Raw genomic sequence first — 19,442 nt, 5'->3', positions numbered from 1 at the left:
CCAATATTATATCCACTGTTACGCATCTTCTTACCATGTATAAATAAATAAATAAAAATAGTATCATGCATCGCATATAAGATTAAAATAAGATTGCTAAGTGAAGAAAGTTTAAATTAGGCAGCATAAATAGACGATCAAAATGAGATACGCAAACTTCAACGCGTTCAGACGTTTCCTGTTATGCATGTCGTACTAGTTTCCTTAATAATATTTGTATCCAGATACCATTCGCATACTCAAATATCTACCTAGACCACGAGGCTGTCATTCGCACGCTACCTGGCCGCGACAGGTGCATTTGATACGCCGCGAAATCGGCGGGTAAACGCATCGCGAGAGACGCACGTATAACCGACCGTCGAGAGAGAAGGAGGAGACCCCTCCAGGTTAAGAGGACCCTTATCCTCTCTCGGAGAGCGGAGAGAAATCCGCGATATAACACACATCGATCTGCGGTGCTCGGCGAGTGCGCACTGGCGCGACGCGAGACGCTGCGCCGCGCCGCGACGCGCCGCGTCGCTTCGCTCCCGGCCGCGGGTTTTCAGCGTGCCACCCCGTATAGAACCGTGACCGGGGTCACGGCGCGATACCAACAGGTGATGCCGAAGAAGGAGGAGGACACTCCCTCGAGCAGCATCTCGTCGAGCGTCTCCCCCGGGTCCCGCCGCCGCCGCCGCCGCCGCCGCCGCCGCCGCCGCCGCCGCCGACGACGACGACGGTGATTTAATATCGCTCTCTCGAGCTTATCGCTTTCTCTCTCGCCCCGCACGGATCGCCCGACTATCCCCAGGATTCATTCAAGCCGGACTACTCGCCGCTCAGGATAAACGCGCGGGGTTCGCAGCTTCATTTTGCAGTTTCGATACGCGTGAACAGTATACAGAGCGGAAAAACAAACGGCGAAGACGGAAAACGTCACGGCGGGGAGACGCGGCGGAAAGTTTCGATCGGTCGGATGATTTAGTGGGCAGGCGGCTCATATTGTGCTCCCCGAGCGCAGCTTCCCGCGCGCTTCTCGTTTCTACCCGCGGGAGCAACCGACATACTCCGGGGATGATGTAGTTGCGCGGTTGACACGAGTGCGGGAGATCGACGTGCGGACCCTGCGATGATTCAGTGAGATACCCCTCTGGACGCGCTGGATTTCAAGGTGAGCGATTTTGAGATCTTTCGATAGCGGCGGGTGGAAAGCGATCTTCAAACGTGCTTACGGTAGCGACGATAAGGTGAATCGAGCGAGTAAATCTTCGAAATCCTCTCGAAAAGCTCCAACTATCCTTCCAACTCGGACCAACTGTTCCTGGCCGTTAAATCTTGCAGGAGGGTCGTTGAAACTTGAAAATCTCGTCGATTTCCTGCGTCTCATCGGGGCATCTCCTGTTTTTGACCTACCGCGTACGCTGGCCGTTTGTCAAACGGAAATATCGACGAGCGTGCAAATTAAAAGTAAACGATTCAAAAAGCGATTCAAAAGACAAATTTGTATGTGGAAATACGAAGTACGAGAGCAATGAGATTATCCGATTACGGGAACGAGATCGAACGGCGCGCGTGTAAGATGAGAGCAACAACAAAAATGCAAAATTCTTTCCGAGAGCTGGAGATGTCTCATTGGCAGAGGTACATTAAAACGTTTTATAGGAATACATAAAAGAATCCAAAGAGCATTGTAGCCAGACAGGATATTTCACTGTTCAACGGGCCGCATAACGGACATCTTCACTTTATATGAAATCATTGATTTCCTCTCGTTGCTTCGCTTTCAGAGTACGATTGCATGGTACTCTGACTGACTTATTAATAATCGAATCCCGATTTCAACGCAATTTTTCCGTTTCGTTCGCTGCCCGCGAGAAAGCTATCAAATGCGCAACCATCTGGGATGCTGCTAAGATTAATCTCGGTCAGGGCAATCTCTTCATTGCCATTATACGAACGCAAGCAAACACGCACAAAAATACTTTCGCCCCAAGTGAGTACAATCGCCTCGGATCACGAGCTGACTTAGAATTGCAATAAAATTACACCAACAGTGTCGATACGCTCGTCGTGCGTGGCACGATTCGAGAGAAAGTTGTACGAGGCGATCGGCGAGGATCGCCGTCATCGTTAAATCGAACGGTTCACGTCACAGCTGTCTGAGGAACATTGACAGGTGGCATTAGAAAGTTTAAGACGGTTTAATTATACCGCGAGGAATGACGGAGGCGAGAGACACGGCGCGAGGATGAATCGCCCTGGATATCACCGTGTTTTCTCAGTTCACCCGCGCAACACGTGTCGGAATAAAAATAAAGCCGCGTCGATGCTCTCCCTCGGGTACGATGCCCAAAATTCCCGAGTTTATCGCGCCACATCGTTGATTAGCGGTTCGAATTGTGCTTCCCGGAGTCTTCATCGCATGGAGTAACTTAATACCATAATACCATAATAGCGGAACGTTAGAGAGCGAGGCGCGTGGGCGGCACGGTTAATTTCGATGGAGTTTTGATTCCGGCGTCTGATACGTCGGTGGAGAGGAAAGTCAGAGGTGAATTGTAATCGTCGAGCTCCGATTCTCCGGGCTTTGCGTGAAACGCAAAACACGAACGGGATGCTGTGATGATCGGGAAGAGAAGGAGCACAGAAGAAGAGAGATAGGTGAGCCGTAGTAATTTAAATAATTCTTTAAGTAGCTCTCTCTCTCTCTCTCTCTCTCTCTCTCTCTCTCTCTCTCTCCGCGCGAATAAAAATTTCAGATGTTGAGTTAGATGGGAGAAATGTTTTAAAAGCTCGTTTACAAAAGTAGAGACGCGACGCGCAGAAGCGACAGAGAGAGAGAGAGAGAGAGAGAGAGAGAGAGAGAGAGAGAGATGTGTACCTTTATGTACTATTTCAGAGCGTAGTATATAAAGGTACATATGCAGTACGTGAAAATGGCGAGATAAATGATGAAGTCGTGCGCGATACTGTGAGCAAGGACTCGCTGCATCAAGAAGATTGCATTACGGAGAGTAATTAAAAATGCAAATTCAACAGCGGGGCGATCCATTAAATCTCTCGCTGTATATTTATGCGTACATATTTTTATATTCCCCGAAGCGACGCATGCAAAAAGCTAAATACCATAATAGATATAAACGAATCTCCAGACGGGTAATCACGGTAGAATATGCAAACAGGGTACTTTTCTACTAAAGATAGATATAGGTCGGTATTTCGTTCTTACTGTCTTCAGATACTCAATACGACTCTGCGATTGATCTTATATGGAAAGAAAAGTTTTGCTGGATATAGGTCTGAAAAATAATTTTGTTGAACCATCAAAATAATTATAGAACTGGTAAAATTAATTGCCAGAATATAAAAGAATTTTACAGTCATCATATTTACACATTTGGCTCAATTTTAAATCCTAAGAAAACTTACTCTTTCCGTATAAGACAACTTTAAATATAAAAATCGACTATGAATACCGGCTATAATTTTCTTTTTACCGGTTTGTATCAATATAAAAAAAAAATTTCGCTAATATTGAATAAAAAGCGATTTTACCCAAGTCAATTACAGGAGATTTTGCTTTAGTAGCGAAAGAAACGTCCGATGTTGATTACATCGATATCCATAACGGCGTAGGCCGTATTGGAATTTTTTTATCTCGTTCTTTTCGTCAACACTCGCCATGAATACCGGATGGTTCGCTTCGACCATACCTCAAAGGATTAAATATAGATCGCGACCTCTCCATATATAATATTTGCGTGATATTAAGGAATAAGAATACAAGACCTGCATACTCGCGTATATTTACATGAGACAGTGATGCTATAAAGACGTAATAAAATGTATCTATTACATCGTCCGTACGTGCAATCGATGTTTGTACACGTAAAAAATGATACGTAATATTGAAAAATTCATTGAGCTTCCATAATAAACCAAGAGGAGGAAACATTTTCCGCGAGCATTTCAAGAGCCAGGTACTTCGGAGTAATGTCGGAAAAAATCATTCATGAGATCTCCGTGAACCCGATAGAAATCTCGTACGGCAACGGCTTGGGAAACGATCGGGAAACGATCGGAAAACTCCCGGGAACCGTCGTTTTTCCGCGATGCATTATTCAAACGAACCATTCGGTGGATCAGAAGTCGGGCTTTGATTGGACAAGGAGGAACACGCCGCGTATGACAGAAGGTCGTGGTTATCCAAATGGAAAACTCCGGCCGAGTCGGTCGTTATGGTAACCGATCCTCTGCACAAGCATCGGAATTCATTATTTATCCCCGGTAACGTGGCACTCATTCGTGAAAGGCGAGCACAGGTGTCAGATTTTAATAATCCAGATAGATATAAGCGAGAGCTACGCGAGAGCCACGTTCGGAAGTACCCCCGGCGTTGCCTGAAATCGCGGATAATTCGATCACTTCGTAAATCGCGTCTTCCATAAGGGGGATAAATCACGCTCTCGTGCGAAACGTGAGCCACGATAAAATCGATATTTTCCCGGCTCAACGGCTCCTATAAATGATTTACGCGCGTACGCGTGTCGAACGTAGGAATCAAACGGAGGAAACGACGGATTTGATTTTATAAGGGAGAGGAACGAGTTTGGGGTAAGATTTACGAAGGTAATCCCGAGTTTATTGCGTTTTCTATTTTTAACCGTGACATATGTGACCGTAATCGAAATTCTGGTTTGAAAAAGCGAATAAACACGCGAAATAGCTTGGTCAATGTTACGGAAGTAAAAATCGTAGCTCAAGAACGCGTGTTTAGAAACAATTGCTTAGGAAAACATACACGCCGTTGGATCAGCCACACATTCTTCGATAAATGCGAATTCGACTTTTGCTCGATAGAAATCGAATAGAGGCTCTCGAAGTCGGATGACGTCGTGAGAAATCGATGAACAGCTATCTCTTGTTAGTTACATATATAAATCTCAAATTAGATTTCTATTCAAAGTCTACTCGAAATCCACTTGCGAAGGAAATCGTAGTCATCTATATATACACTTTACCGAGTTTTAATTCTTTCAAATCTCTTTATTCTCAACCGCTCATAACTCTCTGAAAAACTTGGCTTTTCCAAGTTGAAAAACTTTACTACACACATGGCTGGGCGGTTGCGTGATAAATCCATGATATCCTGTGTATTTATACAGTTCCTGTTCCATAAAAAGATTTCGAAAGTTACGAATAAATAACCATTCAGCAGCAATCTCTCTTTTAATTTAATTTGAATCTGTCGGAACGGGATGAAAAATTTGAACTACAGAAAAATATTCTTAAACAAGGTGAGAGAATTTAATTTACTTGTTATCACGAGTGAGCGATCTATGGTAACTCGCGTGTGTTATATATAGATCAACCCAATTTAAGGCCTTGAAACGCCATAACGTGGAAACGTTCTCCTGAATTGGGTATTACGCTGTGCGGAATGAAGTGTGAGAAGCAATCCGGCGGAAAGCAGTTTCTCGGGAGCCCCGTCGGATCGAATCGCTCTGAAATAGCCGAGTGGAGTTCGCAACATGCAACTTAAGTAGACTTGTGCACGTGCTCTCGTGGATAGACAAGGAACAAGAGCTATATAGTATTAAATCAAGACTATTCATCATCCTGCACGAAGTTTCGTGTTGCACCTAACGCGAATAACGATACGCAGATCTCTACTGTCAAAACGCATCCTTGAATCTCGCCTATCTCGATTGCTTTACGTAATTAAATTATACGTCCCATGGATTTTTTGTTTATTTTTCTTTTTACAAGCTACGGAATGAACAAAATAAAGTTTCGTAAAATGTAAACTCTTCCGGTCGCGTGCTATTCTTCGCGGAGAAACGAGTATTTATGTTACAAATGCCAATTCCTGAATTCTCTTTTTGCGAATTCGCTTTAAGCTATTAAAGAGGAACATTTAATAAGACCGTGCTCTGTCGATGACTCGGACGATTTCAGCCGACGAGAGAGACCGAGCTTGAGAACACGAGCACAAACTACTTCGGCATCAGCGGGATCTCGAAAGGCGGCTGCTCGAAAGAAAAGCTTACCGCCGAGAAAGCTCTTGGCAGGCGCAAATGGCCAACTTTCGAGACGTTAAAGAAGGATCACTGCTGCAACTGTAAAGAGGGATTTGAATCGATAGGACGCGCACGAAGTTTCGACATTGAAAGACGAAATGCACACGGAGAGGCGGCACAGACGCAGCCAGGAACAATGCACTTCTGCCGTGTATGCCGTACACGAGAGCGACGCAGTCAGATAATTCTCACATACACATTGTGCGCGGCTTCGAGTGATGTGTGCCAGACCTGTGTGGTGTACGAGTGAATGTCGATGTGTTGGAAACGTCGTGCTCGATGTGCGCGAATGTCAAATTAAAACACAACGACGCGGACGACACTACGCGACGAAACCCGCGATGAAAGATTGCGCATAATACCCCGAGATGCATTCAGAATTTAGTTAATTAACGAGCTCGCGCGTTGTTAGATTCTTCCACAAATCGAACATCTTACGTGTGAATTTCAAAAGACGCAAATAAGATTAAATATGAATTTTAACCATATTTATTTATTTAACATTGTAATTTTATACGTTGTTCAATTGTTCAATTTTGTAATCTCTTTTTTAATAATTTTATTCTTTTTTTTATAATATTTGTTTGCAAACATTTACAGAATCCGGGATCGTATGTTTCTGAGGCCTAAGGATCTAGAAAACGTGAGGGTAAGCAACGCAATAAACTTAATGTCCAACATAAAAATAAACTTAGTCTCTTAGTTTCGTTAAAAAGAGATTTAAGTTAGAAACTATTTACATGCGTTTGCTAAAAAGCATTTTTTTTCTATTATTACTACTAGTGAGATTTTAGTTTAAAAAGTTTCCCGATCGTTTTGAATGCGATGCATGAATTTTTTAGCAGAAAGATTGACTTACTACAGATTTATTAATACTTTTTAGGAAAATAGCTTTCTTAGAAAATAATATCAATATTCCAAAGCTGAATTAGATAAAAATAAGTAGACTTATATTATCGTATATCTATAACTTTTTATATTCATCATAGGATAAGATTAGTCACTCCTATTATCAATTTATACCTATTTTAAGAAAAACGACGTAATTATTTCGCATACTGGTGCAATAATAAATTCTTAACAAGCAAGTATTTAAAGCTTATACAATAAAGCCTTAAAGCAAATCCTATTAATGAATTATTATAATTAAAATAAAAATTACTATTTAATATCAGATAATAATTTTTTCCAATTTTGGGAAAAAGATATATACTAGTGAAAAGAATTTTTGATGAAGATTGTGAACAGAATCCTAGGTTACCACTTCAATTTTTAAGCAAGGCGATAGAAAAATATGACTTGCATATATATTCAACCATTTGCTATGCTGAAAAATTAATTTCTGAGATATAAGTCTATTTCGCATTACAAGATGAAATGTTACGTCAAATTTTACGTGGCTCCTTCGAAATTCGAAACATAATTTGTATTGCACAAAATTTAGATTTTTCTTTCTATTAAATTATGTCTTATGTCTTTTCTTCCGCATTGCAAGATTAATATAAAATATTTATTTTTATGAGCACAGGATGCCACAAGGAAGTATTCAATGGCAGGGGACGCAGAGAAGAGCCTGCGGGCCTGGGGCTAATTGGAACGTGCAGGTACATTCTCATCGTTTATAAAAGTTCGAAATCGACATTGATTACAATGATTACATCCTGTGTCATGAACAAACAATTTTTCTCTTTATCGGCCTCGTTAGTGTTATTAATTATTAGGGAGTAGATTGTGCTAAAGACTATCAGGGAGAGGAAGACAGACAGGAGAAAGAGAGAAAGCCCAATAAATACATATATAATGTAGAGAGCATGTACATACGTAGGTACGACATATACGTATTTTAATCGTATTTTATAATACGTATTTTAATCATCTCTAGCACGTTTATGAATCTCTGCGGAAATTACTTCCGATCCAGAATTCGCCTGCATAGGAAGTATATGCAGATTTCATATAAACAAAAAGCAAACTGTAATTGTAACAGACTACAATCATTATCGCTGCTGAAAGAAATTACTGTCGCTCTCTGCTAATAATACCTGTACACGATTCTGTAAATATGGAACTATTCTCAACGAGACACACAATTTCCTTTCCGTAGAAAGAATGTTTATTATAGATTTTCTTTAATTAGTCTCTGATTGATAAAATAATTATTCTAGCACTGTACTGTCACTGTGCAATAATTTAGATAAACGCTATATAAAAGTACACCGCCCATGGTTATCAGCATCGACGAAACGTTACTATGTCGTTACACCGTTAACGTAATATCGTAAATCGTACTGATCGATTTAACGGCGCCGTGTACACGCGGTCGTACGAACGTTTGTCGCTACAGCTGGGTAAACGACTGGACCATCGTCCAGGTTTATTAACTGTTAACGACGGCAATTAAATCGAACAGGTGGTGAGAGGCAAGGTGACAACGCGGTGCTTGTGGCACGCCTGCAAAGCTCTTGGAATTGGGCTGCTGCTAATGCTTTTAGGAGCTTGCATGGCGACCATAGGTGAGTAGATTACGTAAATTAAACATCGGTCCATACCAACGAGCGCCATTCTGCCTTGGCCTCTAAACCACTAACCATTTAGAGGCATTTGCAAAGAGCACTTTGGAAAGATCAATCCCTTGCAAAAATCAATCCCTGATCCAATTTCTATCGTCTTTAAACTGCCTCGGATTTAAAGATGTTTGCAAAAACTTATTTTATTTGTAATGAGAAAATAATTGGAAAAGCTTATATATTTTTAATATAAATAAATTTTATAGACTGCGCAAAGAGTTTGATCTTTTTTTACGCGCAAGCTTGCAATCTGCTTATGTGCATGAATTTGCGAACTTATATTTTAAATTTAATACTCTTTTTAAAAACAATTTCACTTCATATTACCACAAACAATCATTTTTGGATATCTAATAGAACATTCGATAGCCTACAATATCCAGATTTCACATAGAATGCAAGATATTTGACTATCTTTTGAATATAATCTTTTGAATATAAAAACATATCTATCAAATAAAATATCTATCATCTAAAATATTCATATTATGTTGAAAATAAATGAGCGAAAATGGAACATAATGGGACGAGGAACAAAGTTTGCTTGGAAAGCATGGAAGCATTATATCTATTAATAAGACAGCTGTCCTATGATGTTAAACAGCTCACTCGTCATATTGTCATGTCAATATGTCAACTTGTCAAATGTTTCATAAATTAATTTTATACATCGATTTTTAATGTGTTAAACATCACGCAAGATCTCGCACGAATAACATTCAAAATACCGATATAGATATATTTTTCTCGTTCCATTATGTCTCATCAGTCACTACATGTATGTGTGATAGAAAATAAAGACGTGTCTCTCGTTTCGTTAAATAGGATATTATGCGGATCAGCTGTCGGTGGCACAAGAAATCAGAGGTAATATCACAGTAAAGGTGAAGAACGAGTCGCGCGGATTTCACCTGAATAATCTGAGCTACGCTGGCCCTGTCGTTATGGGTCTGGGAGGTAATAGTAACATACATTGCACAATTTACAAGCGTGATACACTTGTTCGACCGAGCGACTAGTTACACGACACACTGTTCTCCTTGAAACGATAACTGCGCGGTAATAGATAGATGTACTGTCGCAAAATGCACATAAATGTACTCGAGACCGTATATATGTCTATATATAACAGCATATAATATTACGTAATACAGAATGTGCATATCGACATTTTCGTTACATAATGTGATGTAGTAACGTTGCAAAAAAGTGAAGTGAATTTCTCGTAAAATTTTTTACAAAATTACTTTTTAAATAATACCAATATTTTTTCTAAAATTCACACAATTATTCTTTTTTCGGCATAATCAATACGTACTTAACATGTTATTTATATATATCACGTAAAAAAATAATATTAATTTCATAATTTTTTATATATTTTTGATCGATAATATATCGTTATAATTTTAAGGAATAAAGCTAAAAAAGTACACAATATATAGTTTTACACATGGAATACAAAGATCGAAAATAATTACGAAATAATAATGTAGCGGAACGTCAAATAATGTAGCGGATGTAGAACGGAAAATTGCAGGTGAAACGCGAAAAATATGCAATACACTCCAGAGCACTACACGAACGAGAATACTCGATAAAAAAGTAAAAAAAAAAAATAATTGCCCCCAGAGAGATTTGAACTCTCGACCCCTGGTTTACAAGACCAGTGCTCTAACCCCTGAGCTATGGAGGCTCACGCTCACTTATCGCCACGTAGCCTCAGATACAAGCGTCACATAAATTATCTTATCTACACATCTTTAATTATGTTTACATCAAGAGAGAATATATTTTTTAAAATCTCTCTAATTCGCGTGTAACATCATTTTCGATAATCTTGAATGAAAAAATATAAAATAATTATATAGCGATTAAATTAAACAATCGAATTACAATAAAAATTACAGTTAAGAGATTATCGTCATGCAATGAGATAAAATCCCGTATATTATCATTAAATTATGCCTCCGTTCTATTTTGAATTATTGAATAAATTGTTCAATCTACATAGAAATCTATAATTCATTGAAACTTGCATAACACAACAACATGCAACACATGTTGAATTATTAACAACTGCGAAATATAGGGAGATAATGTACATAGACGCAGCTCGTGATGTAAAAGTTACTATTTCATAACTTGTACATAAATAACGATATTTTCAGGTTTCATTGTAGTGGCCGCCTGCGTGATGACTTTCGAAGCACGTGACAGTGCGGCCAAAGTGGTACCGGCTCGTTATCGCTTCAACCAGGCATCAACGCTCAGGAGTTCGAAGAGCCAACGCAACAGAAGATCGACATCGAGCCAAACGACAAAGTGGGACCATCAGCTGGGCCTGTTCCGGGTGAACCGCAGCCCGAGCCCCAGTACGCACGAAGTCTCCAGGAAACAGCTGACGGCGGAGTTCATGCAATTCTCGAAGAACCTGCAGGAGAAAGGCGTGGCGCACTCCATAAAGAAGAGCCCGAGTGCGCCAACGTTGATCGACAAGAAGTCACCACGCCGTAGATCGCCCAAGTACGCGGGTTGTTCGCTACTGAATCCAGAATTGCTGCAGAGACACGCTCTTTCGGTTGACAATCCGAGCTATAGCCCGCATCAGGTAATCGAGAGAGAAAAATCAAATTGCAGGAAGAACAAAATTTTTTGCGTCAACTACTACTGTTCTTTAAAATAAACGAAAAAAAAAGATGTGCCCTATATATTTTGTATAATATAAATTTAAACAAATTTAACGAGTCTTTTGTCTCGATTGATAATAGTTAATAAAAATTTTTTTCTCAATAATTAACAGGTCAGCCGAGAAAGCTTGGAGCATCAAAAGAGTGGTAGTCAAGCTTCAATGGCGATGGACCTGCACATTCCGAACAAAGGTCCTGTTACGCTCAAAGTGAAGGATCGATCTGACACAGCGAGACGACATCAGCTGCTTCGTCAAACAAAAGTAGAAGACGTCGAGGAAGTCGATGAAGCTACGCGACCAGCACCGACTCTCGTGCACTCGCCTAAATTGCCAGGTGGCTATGAATAAATAATTTTGAATGTGATGTAATCATTCAGATATGTAAAATCATCGCCGTGATCATCTGACATTTGAAAAATATAAAAAAAGTAGCTTCTAATATTATTTAGTTTAAACACTACGAAAATATGGAAATTTATTCTGCCTGCGTAAAATCGCAAACTTTATTCGAGCAACCAGACTCCGACTCCGATCATTTTAGTCATGGACCAAGAAGATTGCCTTCCATTTATACCAGACAAGAAGGTTGCCCGGATAAGCGTTAAAAAACATCGACATGTCTAAATATCAATAATCATGAACATCTCGATCAGGTGCCTATTGCAGATATCCAGACGACTTCGTGCCAAGAAAGAGAAATTCGATAGACCTGAGATTATTGGAGGAATTGACGGTCGTATCGAAAGAATTTGATAAGGCCTCGCCACGAGACTTCCGCAAGATTTCATCACCAAACTTCCATAAAATGTCCTTTGACAGAATCGGCAGTGATCGTCGTTTCGAGAGGACAATAGGACATCGTAAGGCTAGCCTCGAGTTCCGAAGAAGTCCGGATTTTCGAAGAGGAGACTACAGGTAACAAAAAATTTAGGTTTAATTTTTATAATCATTTTTATTATGTTTTGTATTATTTATTTTATTATTACAAATTCAACAATTATTTTTTCCAAGAATTTTTTTTCACGTGCTTGTTATTTATCTAATAACTATTGCGTTCTACAATTTGCGTTTTATGAATTTAAATTTTTTACAATCTTAAATTAATAATAATTTAAAATGTTTAAATTTAAAACGGATTAATATTTATTTAAAATCTGATTATATAATTTTAATTTCACTTCAGTTTTTTTATCTATTTTTATCAAGAGACGTAATGAAATTTTTCTCTTAACCGAATTTGTAGGAAACTTTCGATAGACAGATTCAGCGTCGATTGTACCCGATACATGATCGAGGAGACGGAAATGAGATCGCGAGCGAGCAGCGGGGAGAATTTGCGAAGACAATCGCGTCATCCTAAGCTACATCATTCCAGGTCGGACGACAACAGGCGACGATCCTTCGACAGGCATTCAAGAGATCCCCAATCAAGCCGATACTCCCTGAATACTCAGGCGGTCGTGGAGGGTTCCGGATGCGATTGCGAGCCAAAATACTTTACGACGGTGTCTCTCGACACCGAGGAGAGCCGCGGCGACAATTCCGATGAGAGTCACGTAGTAGATATCGAGGAAGCGAATCCCAGCGCTTTGTCGTCCGACGGACCTACGGAGGCTGACATGCTGCTGGAAGAACCGGAATTGGAGAACGTCACGGAAATCGACGTGGAGAGCTCGGGGGATGATCTCGACGACGATGGAAAGTGCGAATCGCGCAAATCTGCGAGCGAGAGGACCGATACGACAACGTTACGAGGACAAAATCCCACTATTATCGCCGACGACACGGACTCGCAGACGATAGTTGACGAGGAAGCCGCGCACAATTCGGAGCAAATTGAGCATGGGAAATGCGAAACGACTTTGTACATAGAGGATGATGAGGACGATGAGGTATGAGGAGCGAAAAAAATTTTTGAGGATTAAAGAATTAACGGACCCAGATTATTCTGGGGAAGTAACAGCGAAGTAACGGAATTGATGTTCAACATTCAATGACAATGTTTCGCCAAATGTAAATTTGAGAAGATCGTAAGGGAGGATTTGGCAATGACAGATCGATCGATCCCGATTGCCCGAACACGACGTCATGTCGCGAAAATCTGCTCAACGATTTAAGACTTAATCCACGGCATAAATAGAAACGAGATCACGTACGAATTGCGTTTTGTAATGAGACAATCATTTTTTATCGGCGTTTCGCTTTGCCTTTCGCACAAAGGTAACGAGGGTGTAATATTTGCCACATCGATGACAAATAATTGTTACCAAGAAATTTTGACGTAGCACGTAGACGGTAATAGATCTAATATAAAGTATAAGATTCGTTGAAAAGCAAACGTGATTAATCATACCGAAGAGATTTTTCTACTTGTAACGGAAGCTACGTAACGTTCACCTGTAAATACGTTTCAGACTAACTCGTTCGAGCGTTTGTTGAATCTGACGATAAAGTCAGAGGGATTTGCGTAGCGCGATTCAAAATGAATCTTATATGGTAGAAAACAGTGTTGTTAGAATATACCAAATGTCCCAGACGACTGGCTTATTTTCGGCTCTTAATGTAATAAAGAGAAAAGAATAATGCAGTCTTTTAACGAAATAAAAAAAGACAAGAATTGTATCTCAATAGATTCATTTTGCTTTAATTTGCATTTTGTGAAGTGCATGGGTAAATAAGAAATTTTTTTTTACGGAATTTCAAGTATACTTTATTTTAACATCTATGTATGGAATTTTTTTTAATTCATTGCAAATTTATCAAAGCATTCACCTTAGCATTCACGCAGTGTAAAATACGCGATACTGGGCAGCCCTAGACATGTACCTTTATGAATATTTACGAAGATTGGCAATGTTTTAAAGGAGATCTGCAAGGAATATATTAACCGTAATTGTATTTACATATACACATACGTTATTCTTTACATAAGATTCATGCATTTATATGCCACAATTTTCTCATACGAAAACAAAACATTATAATCTCTTTGACGTGAATACACCCGAGAATCGATACAAGAAAAAAGTTTACTAAAGCATCTTAGCTTTAAAAAGGATACGAGCTAATAAATTATTAATTATAATATGTAAATTGCTAGATAAGAGCATATGCAACTGTTTAAAATTACCATATAATTTTTCTTCTTTACACTTGTTATTTATTCTACATTTTTAGTTTCTTTATATTTTTATTTTACGCGCATTATCTATACATTTATACTTTAAAAATATTGATTCATATCCCTTTTAAAGATACGATTGATTCGATCATGTAGTTTCGTATAAGAAAGATTCATAAAAAAATCATATCGTAATTATAAGAATTATATAAGAATTATATAAGAATTTTCATATGAGGTTCAAAAGAAATTTGACAAAAATTTCAATATTAATTCATTCGTTACAATATTAAATTATCTGATATAACTTATGTTTTCTGGAAATATACGTTTGACATTTTTGATAACTTTAATTACGAAAAGTACACTCGCTTTTTTTAAATTTTGTAAAAATTCTTGCATATCTATTTTATAAAACTTTTTTCAAATTACACCTTTTTATTATATATACTAGAAATAGAAAATTCCAATGTTAATAGTTTTTACAAAATGAATTTTTGCAGAATTCTATTTCTTATTTTTTATATCAGAATATATTATTATAAAAAATAAAGTATATATTAAAATATATAATTTATTTTTAAATTAAATTAAAAATATAATTCTTCTTTCTCTATCTAATGTATAATATGAATGTATGTCTTTATAAAGATCAAAAGATTTTTAAAATAATAATGAATGAATTAATATGGACTTCATCATAGATGTTGGTATTATCGAAAGTATATTTAAGATTCTCCTTGAAACCAATCACGAAACATATATGGGAACTGAATGTTTAATAAATCTCAGGTCTCTTCCTATCTGTTGTTAATGCGTTTGCAGTGCGTGCACGCGAAACTGCGGCCTATTCCATATTTCTTCGTCAAACCATTTAGGCGATGACAAATCACAAATCGTAGAAGAATTCGACAAGTACGGCGAAGAATGTCTCGATATACTCGGATCGCCTGATGAAAAGTGAAATCGCAAAATTTCTAACGAAATACTGCACATTAGCGTCGAGTAAAACAGTTCTTCTTAACCAAATGACGGCTCAGCCGCGCGTGTAATATATTTTTATATCCCCGCAGCGAGTTCGTACAACGTTAATTGTATACGTACATTAATGATCAATCTCTCTCTCAAGACGATTGATCGAAACGAGGTGATTTTTATTTCGGTAAGCGCTCAGTGGTCGACCGTAATTGGGCGAATTTTTTCACTTTCCCACTTTTCGTTAATTTCATAAAATCCCATCATTTCGTAAAAAGTTATGCGATTGCGATTGCGATAAATTCGATGTTGAAATTTTCACCTTTCCATCCCCAGTCGCATCGTGAATAAGATAAATAGATTTGAGAAAACTGTAGAGAAACAAATGTTGTACTTTAATAATGGTTATCTCCATTTCTGAATCAACAGTATAATCTGTCAAAATTTTAGACTTAAACAATTTATCTTTGTCAAAAAACAAAACATACTGCCCAAAATATTTAATTTTTATTTTGTGAGATTTCTTTGAGGATGAATTTTCTTTTATATTATGATTATTTGTAAAAAATATTTTTTATTTATTACGGGATGAAGTGGGATTCATTAACGAGAGTCTACGAATTACGCGAATAGGGAAATTGCATATTGATACCAAATTTTCCAAGATTTTATAAAAAGTTTAAATAATTACAAGGATAATGTGATGAAAGCGCACGCGATACTATTAAGAGTAGTTTAGACGAAATTATTAGACAATATAAAAATTTCCACGCAATTTCAGATCGACGTCTCAACGTAAATAGAAAATCGATATGAACATAAAAAAAGTATAAAAAAATCTTAAAAACTCCTAAAAATTTGAAAAACTTTCGCGAGCACTTTCGACTGTATATAATAAATTGTTTGTTGCTACTTTTTAATATTTAAAGGTAAATTTTGATAGTTAAATTCTTAATCAAAATTTTGAAAAAACAAGGTTTATTCAAGTTTAAATGAACAATAAATTTAATTCATGGAAAGATCTTCACATTTTGGAGGCTTGTGAATTAAAAATGGTGCCTCCATGCCTAAATCATAAAGAATTACCTTTAAATCGATCAAAATATATCCATTATTGGCATTAATGTCAAAGATTGTAGAATACGCTGCGTATTAAAGATATTGTTTAAATATAATTAATAGTTAAATATGTTATTGATTAAAAAACAATCAGTCTTTGTTGCAGGATTTCACTCGATTGTTTCAAAATATAGGAAATAGTATCAAAAAAGTGATGTAACAAGTAAAAAATGCAATCATATGCAATATATTGTTGATATGTAAATTAACGTAACATATAATATCGGTAGATATTATAATAATAGCGCGCCTCTCAAAGTCGTCTGATATTTTTCTACCAAAAATATAAAAAAATTTGTGTATCAGATGACGTATGAAACCAAGGTATGTCGATGTCTTTCATAATTTTCTAACCTCTCGTTCAAACGGCTTACGTGTTCGCCACGCTCGTTTTACATAGTAGAATATTATAAATTGTATCTACAATTATTTACTCTGTAACAAACACGAACGTATGAACATGTACATAACTCATGTTTAACGGAGTAAACATAATCGAACTGTGATCGAGATATAATTCAATAAGAAGCACTACTAGATAACGTTTCTCACTATTGTGCTGCTCGATTCGTAATATGATATCTCAAATCGAAGAAGTAAACAGCAAGAGGAAAAACGATTAAAAAATAAGAATTATCAGAATTCTTATTAAACACGTGACAGATATTCTTAAAGCAAGTAATAAATACTTTTATCCATATACGCGCAATGGACAAAAGTTAAAATAAGAATAACTTTGTTGATAAATTTCATAGCCTAAGAGAGAAATTCTGCAATGTATTAGTTGCATTACGTAAATTTATGCAATCTAAAAAAAAGTTATTCTCAATATTTTGATAAAGATTTTCAATTTTACTTCGTATTGATAATTTAAATTATTTAATCCGTATTCAATCAATATGCGCCTTCATGAAAAATCTAGATTGTTTGAACAATTTCTCGTGACATACAATCAAATATTAGAAATATTTTAATTCTTTCGAAGATTTTGACGATGTCGCAACATTTTACGAATGATATCTTTCAGAGTTTCCTAAAGTTCTCTTCAAAATGTGACCGATTCTAGTTCTGATATAATTACTGAGACGCGGATAAGCATCGATGTAAAATTTTTAAGTCAATGTAATCCTTGCATGCTAATTGTTGTAACATATCAATAAAAAAGACATTCCAAAATTAATTACTGTATATTTATCGAAGAAAAACTATATATAAAATTATTTACTGCTATGTATTTATAAAAAAAAAATTATATATTATACATATATAATTTATTCATAATATTTTTCATGTTACATTATATATTAATTTTTCTTGTAAATTGAAATAATTAATGTCCATTTCTACCATTTCAATGTAAATTAATTTTAATCTCAACTTAACTTACTTTTAACTTTTTTAATTTCAAGAATTAGGAAAAGATAGATAAATTAAATCGAGATTAAAATTAATCTACGTTAATAGACATGAAACAACGAAATTTGATAAATACTTCTAATGGATAACTAACACTATCCATAGAAGTCACTTTTATTAACAACGAAACTATATTATATTATACAATTATATAATATTTAATTTTAAATCTTAACTTATAAGATTCTTTTACCTACTCAAATTTTAATAAAAACAATTTTAATATAGTAATTTATAAATAATAATTTTGTTTAATCTTTAATTAATAAATAATTTTTTCTGAAGTAAAATATTATAATTAACATTACGTAACATTATGTAACTTTTTATTTTAAAAAATAATTTTAAAGTTTAAATTAGGCTTTAATTTAGGTTTTAATTAACCTTTAATTTTAAGTTTTAATTTTTAAAGCTTAAATTATAATAGTCTAATAATTTCTTTACCCCTCCGAATTTTTATACCTGCCTATCCGCAAATTCTTTCGTAATATTCCTATTCGCGAATTTTCATAATATTCCTACCTGCCCGTAAAGTTTTATTATCTCTACTTGCAAATTCTCATAATGTTCCTACCTATCCCGAATTTTCATAGTGTTCCTATCCGCAAATTCCGATAATATGTCTGCCTACCCGGATTTTTATTTTACCCGGATTTTACTGCACTAACAATATGCGATTATCCAACGAGAAATATGAATTTAATAAAACAAAGGACAAACCTGAATGATGTCCTATCTTTACATTTTCGTCCATAATTACACACAACTGTATGTATACAACACAGTCATTATTTACATATCTCTTTTGATCAATATTTAATTATTGCTTAACTGTTGTTCTTCAAGCTAGATTGGACTTATCTTTTGTCGCTCCTGACCACGTTGCTCTATGTCAATTCTGGCCATATAGCCAGACATTCTAGCCATATATGGAGAGAAGAAGAAGATATACTTCTTCTATTCCGGCTAATTACTAATGCCGATAGATACGTTCGATTTGATCGCGTCAATTATGAAATCCTATCGATCGCAAGGACCATTCAAATATTAACAAAGTACAAAATTTGAAACAACGTTTGGCATAATGTTAATTTAATAAAATCGTTTCTTCGAAATACGGGTGATTAATAATCAATTTAAAATTTATAGAAACTCTCATATGTCGACATTAATTATTACTTTTCGATTTAATTTAATGAAACTTGGTTGTATATCAGATTGTATATAATTGTCATTCAGCCATGAAATATTTACTGGATCTCATATCATGTTATTTCACTTTAACTTAAGTTAAGTTTTTAATTAATATACATGGATAGATTAAACATGATTAGAGTTAAATCGGCACGTTTATTAATTCATTATTACTTTTCGTTATTCATCCATTTATATTTGTAGACATTACTAAAGAATTTTGGTATATGTACATATACATTATATACTATATATATCTCACTTTTATGCACCGATTTAGATATTTAATCCTGGTA

At 36.3% G+C, this 19,442-nt stretch overlaps 1 protein-coding gene and 1 non-coding gene across 5 annotated transcripts; one reads left to right on the top strand and one right to left on the bottom strand.

The window, feature by feature from the left end:
* Positions 1-510: 510 nt before the first annotated feature.
* On the top strand, positions 511-17,716 carry LOC105428257 (uncharacterized). 4 transcript variants are annotated; one of them, XM_011640451.3, is made up of 9 exons: positions 512-1,153; positions 6,663-6,711; positions 7,591-7,666; positions 8,473-8,575; positions 9,455-9,586; positions 10,801-11,240; positions 11,433-11,655; positions 11,975-12,236; positions 12,565-17,716. In XM_011640451.3, exons 3-9 carry the CDS (start codon positions 7,592-7,594, stop codon positions 13,217-13,219), a joined length of 1,890 nt encoding a protein of 629 aa, XP_011638753.2. In that variant the 5' UTR covers positions 512-1,153; positions 6,663-6,711; position 7,591; the 3' UTR covers positions 13,220-17,716. The 4 variants fall into 4 exon arrangements, with proteins under 4 accessions (XP_088927988.1, XP_088927987.1, XP_011638753.2 ...); XM_011640450.3 differs by having other exon boundaries at positions 512-2,643; XM_089071862.1 differs by lacking the exon at positions 8,473-8,575 and having other exon boundaries at positions 511-1,153.
* On the bottom strand, positions 10,253-10,325 carry TRNAT-UGU (transfer RNA threonine (anticodon UGU)). Its single transcript has one exon. It is a non-coding gene; the product is annotated as a tRNA-Thr (tRNA).
* Positions 17,717-19,442: the final 1,726 nt, after the last annotated feature.

This window comes from Pogonomyrmex barbatus, unplaced genomic scaffold (genome assembly GCF_055798465.1).
Source record: "Pogonomyrmex barbatus isolate J1 unplaced genomic scaffold, ASM5579846v1 scaffold12, whole genome shotgun sequence".
Classification (NCBI taxonomy): Eukaryota; Metazoa; Arthropoda; class Insecta; order Hymenoptera; family Formicidae; genus Pogonomyrmex; species Pogonomyrmex barbatus.
This window is presented reverse-complemented; position numbering and strand designations above follow the sequence as displayed.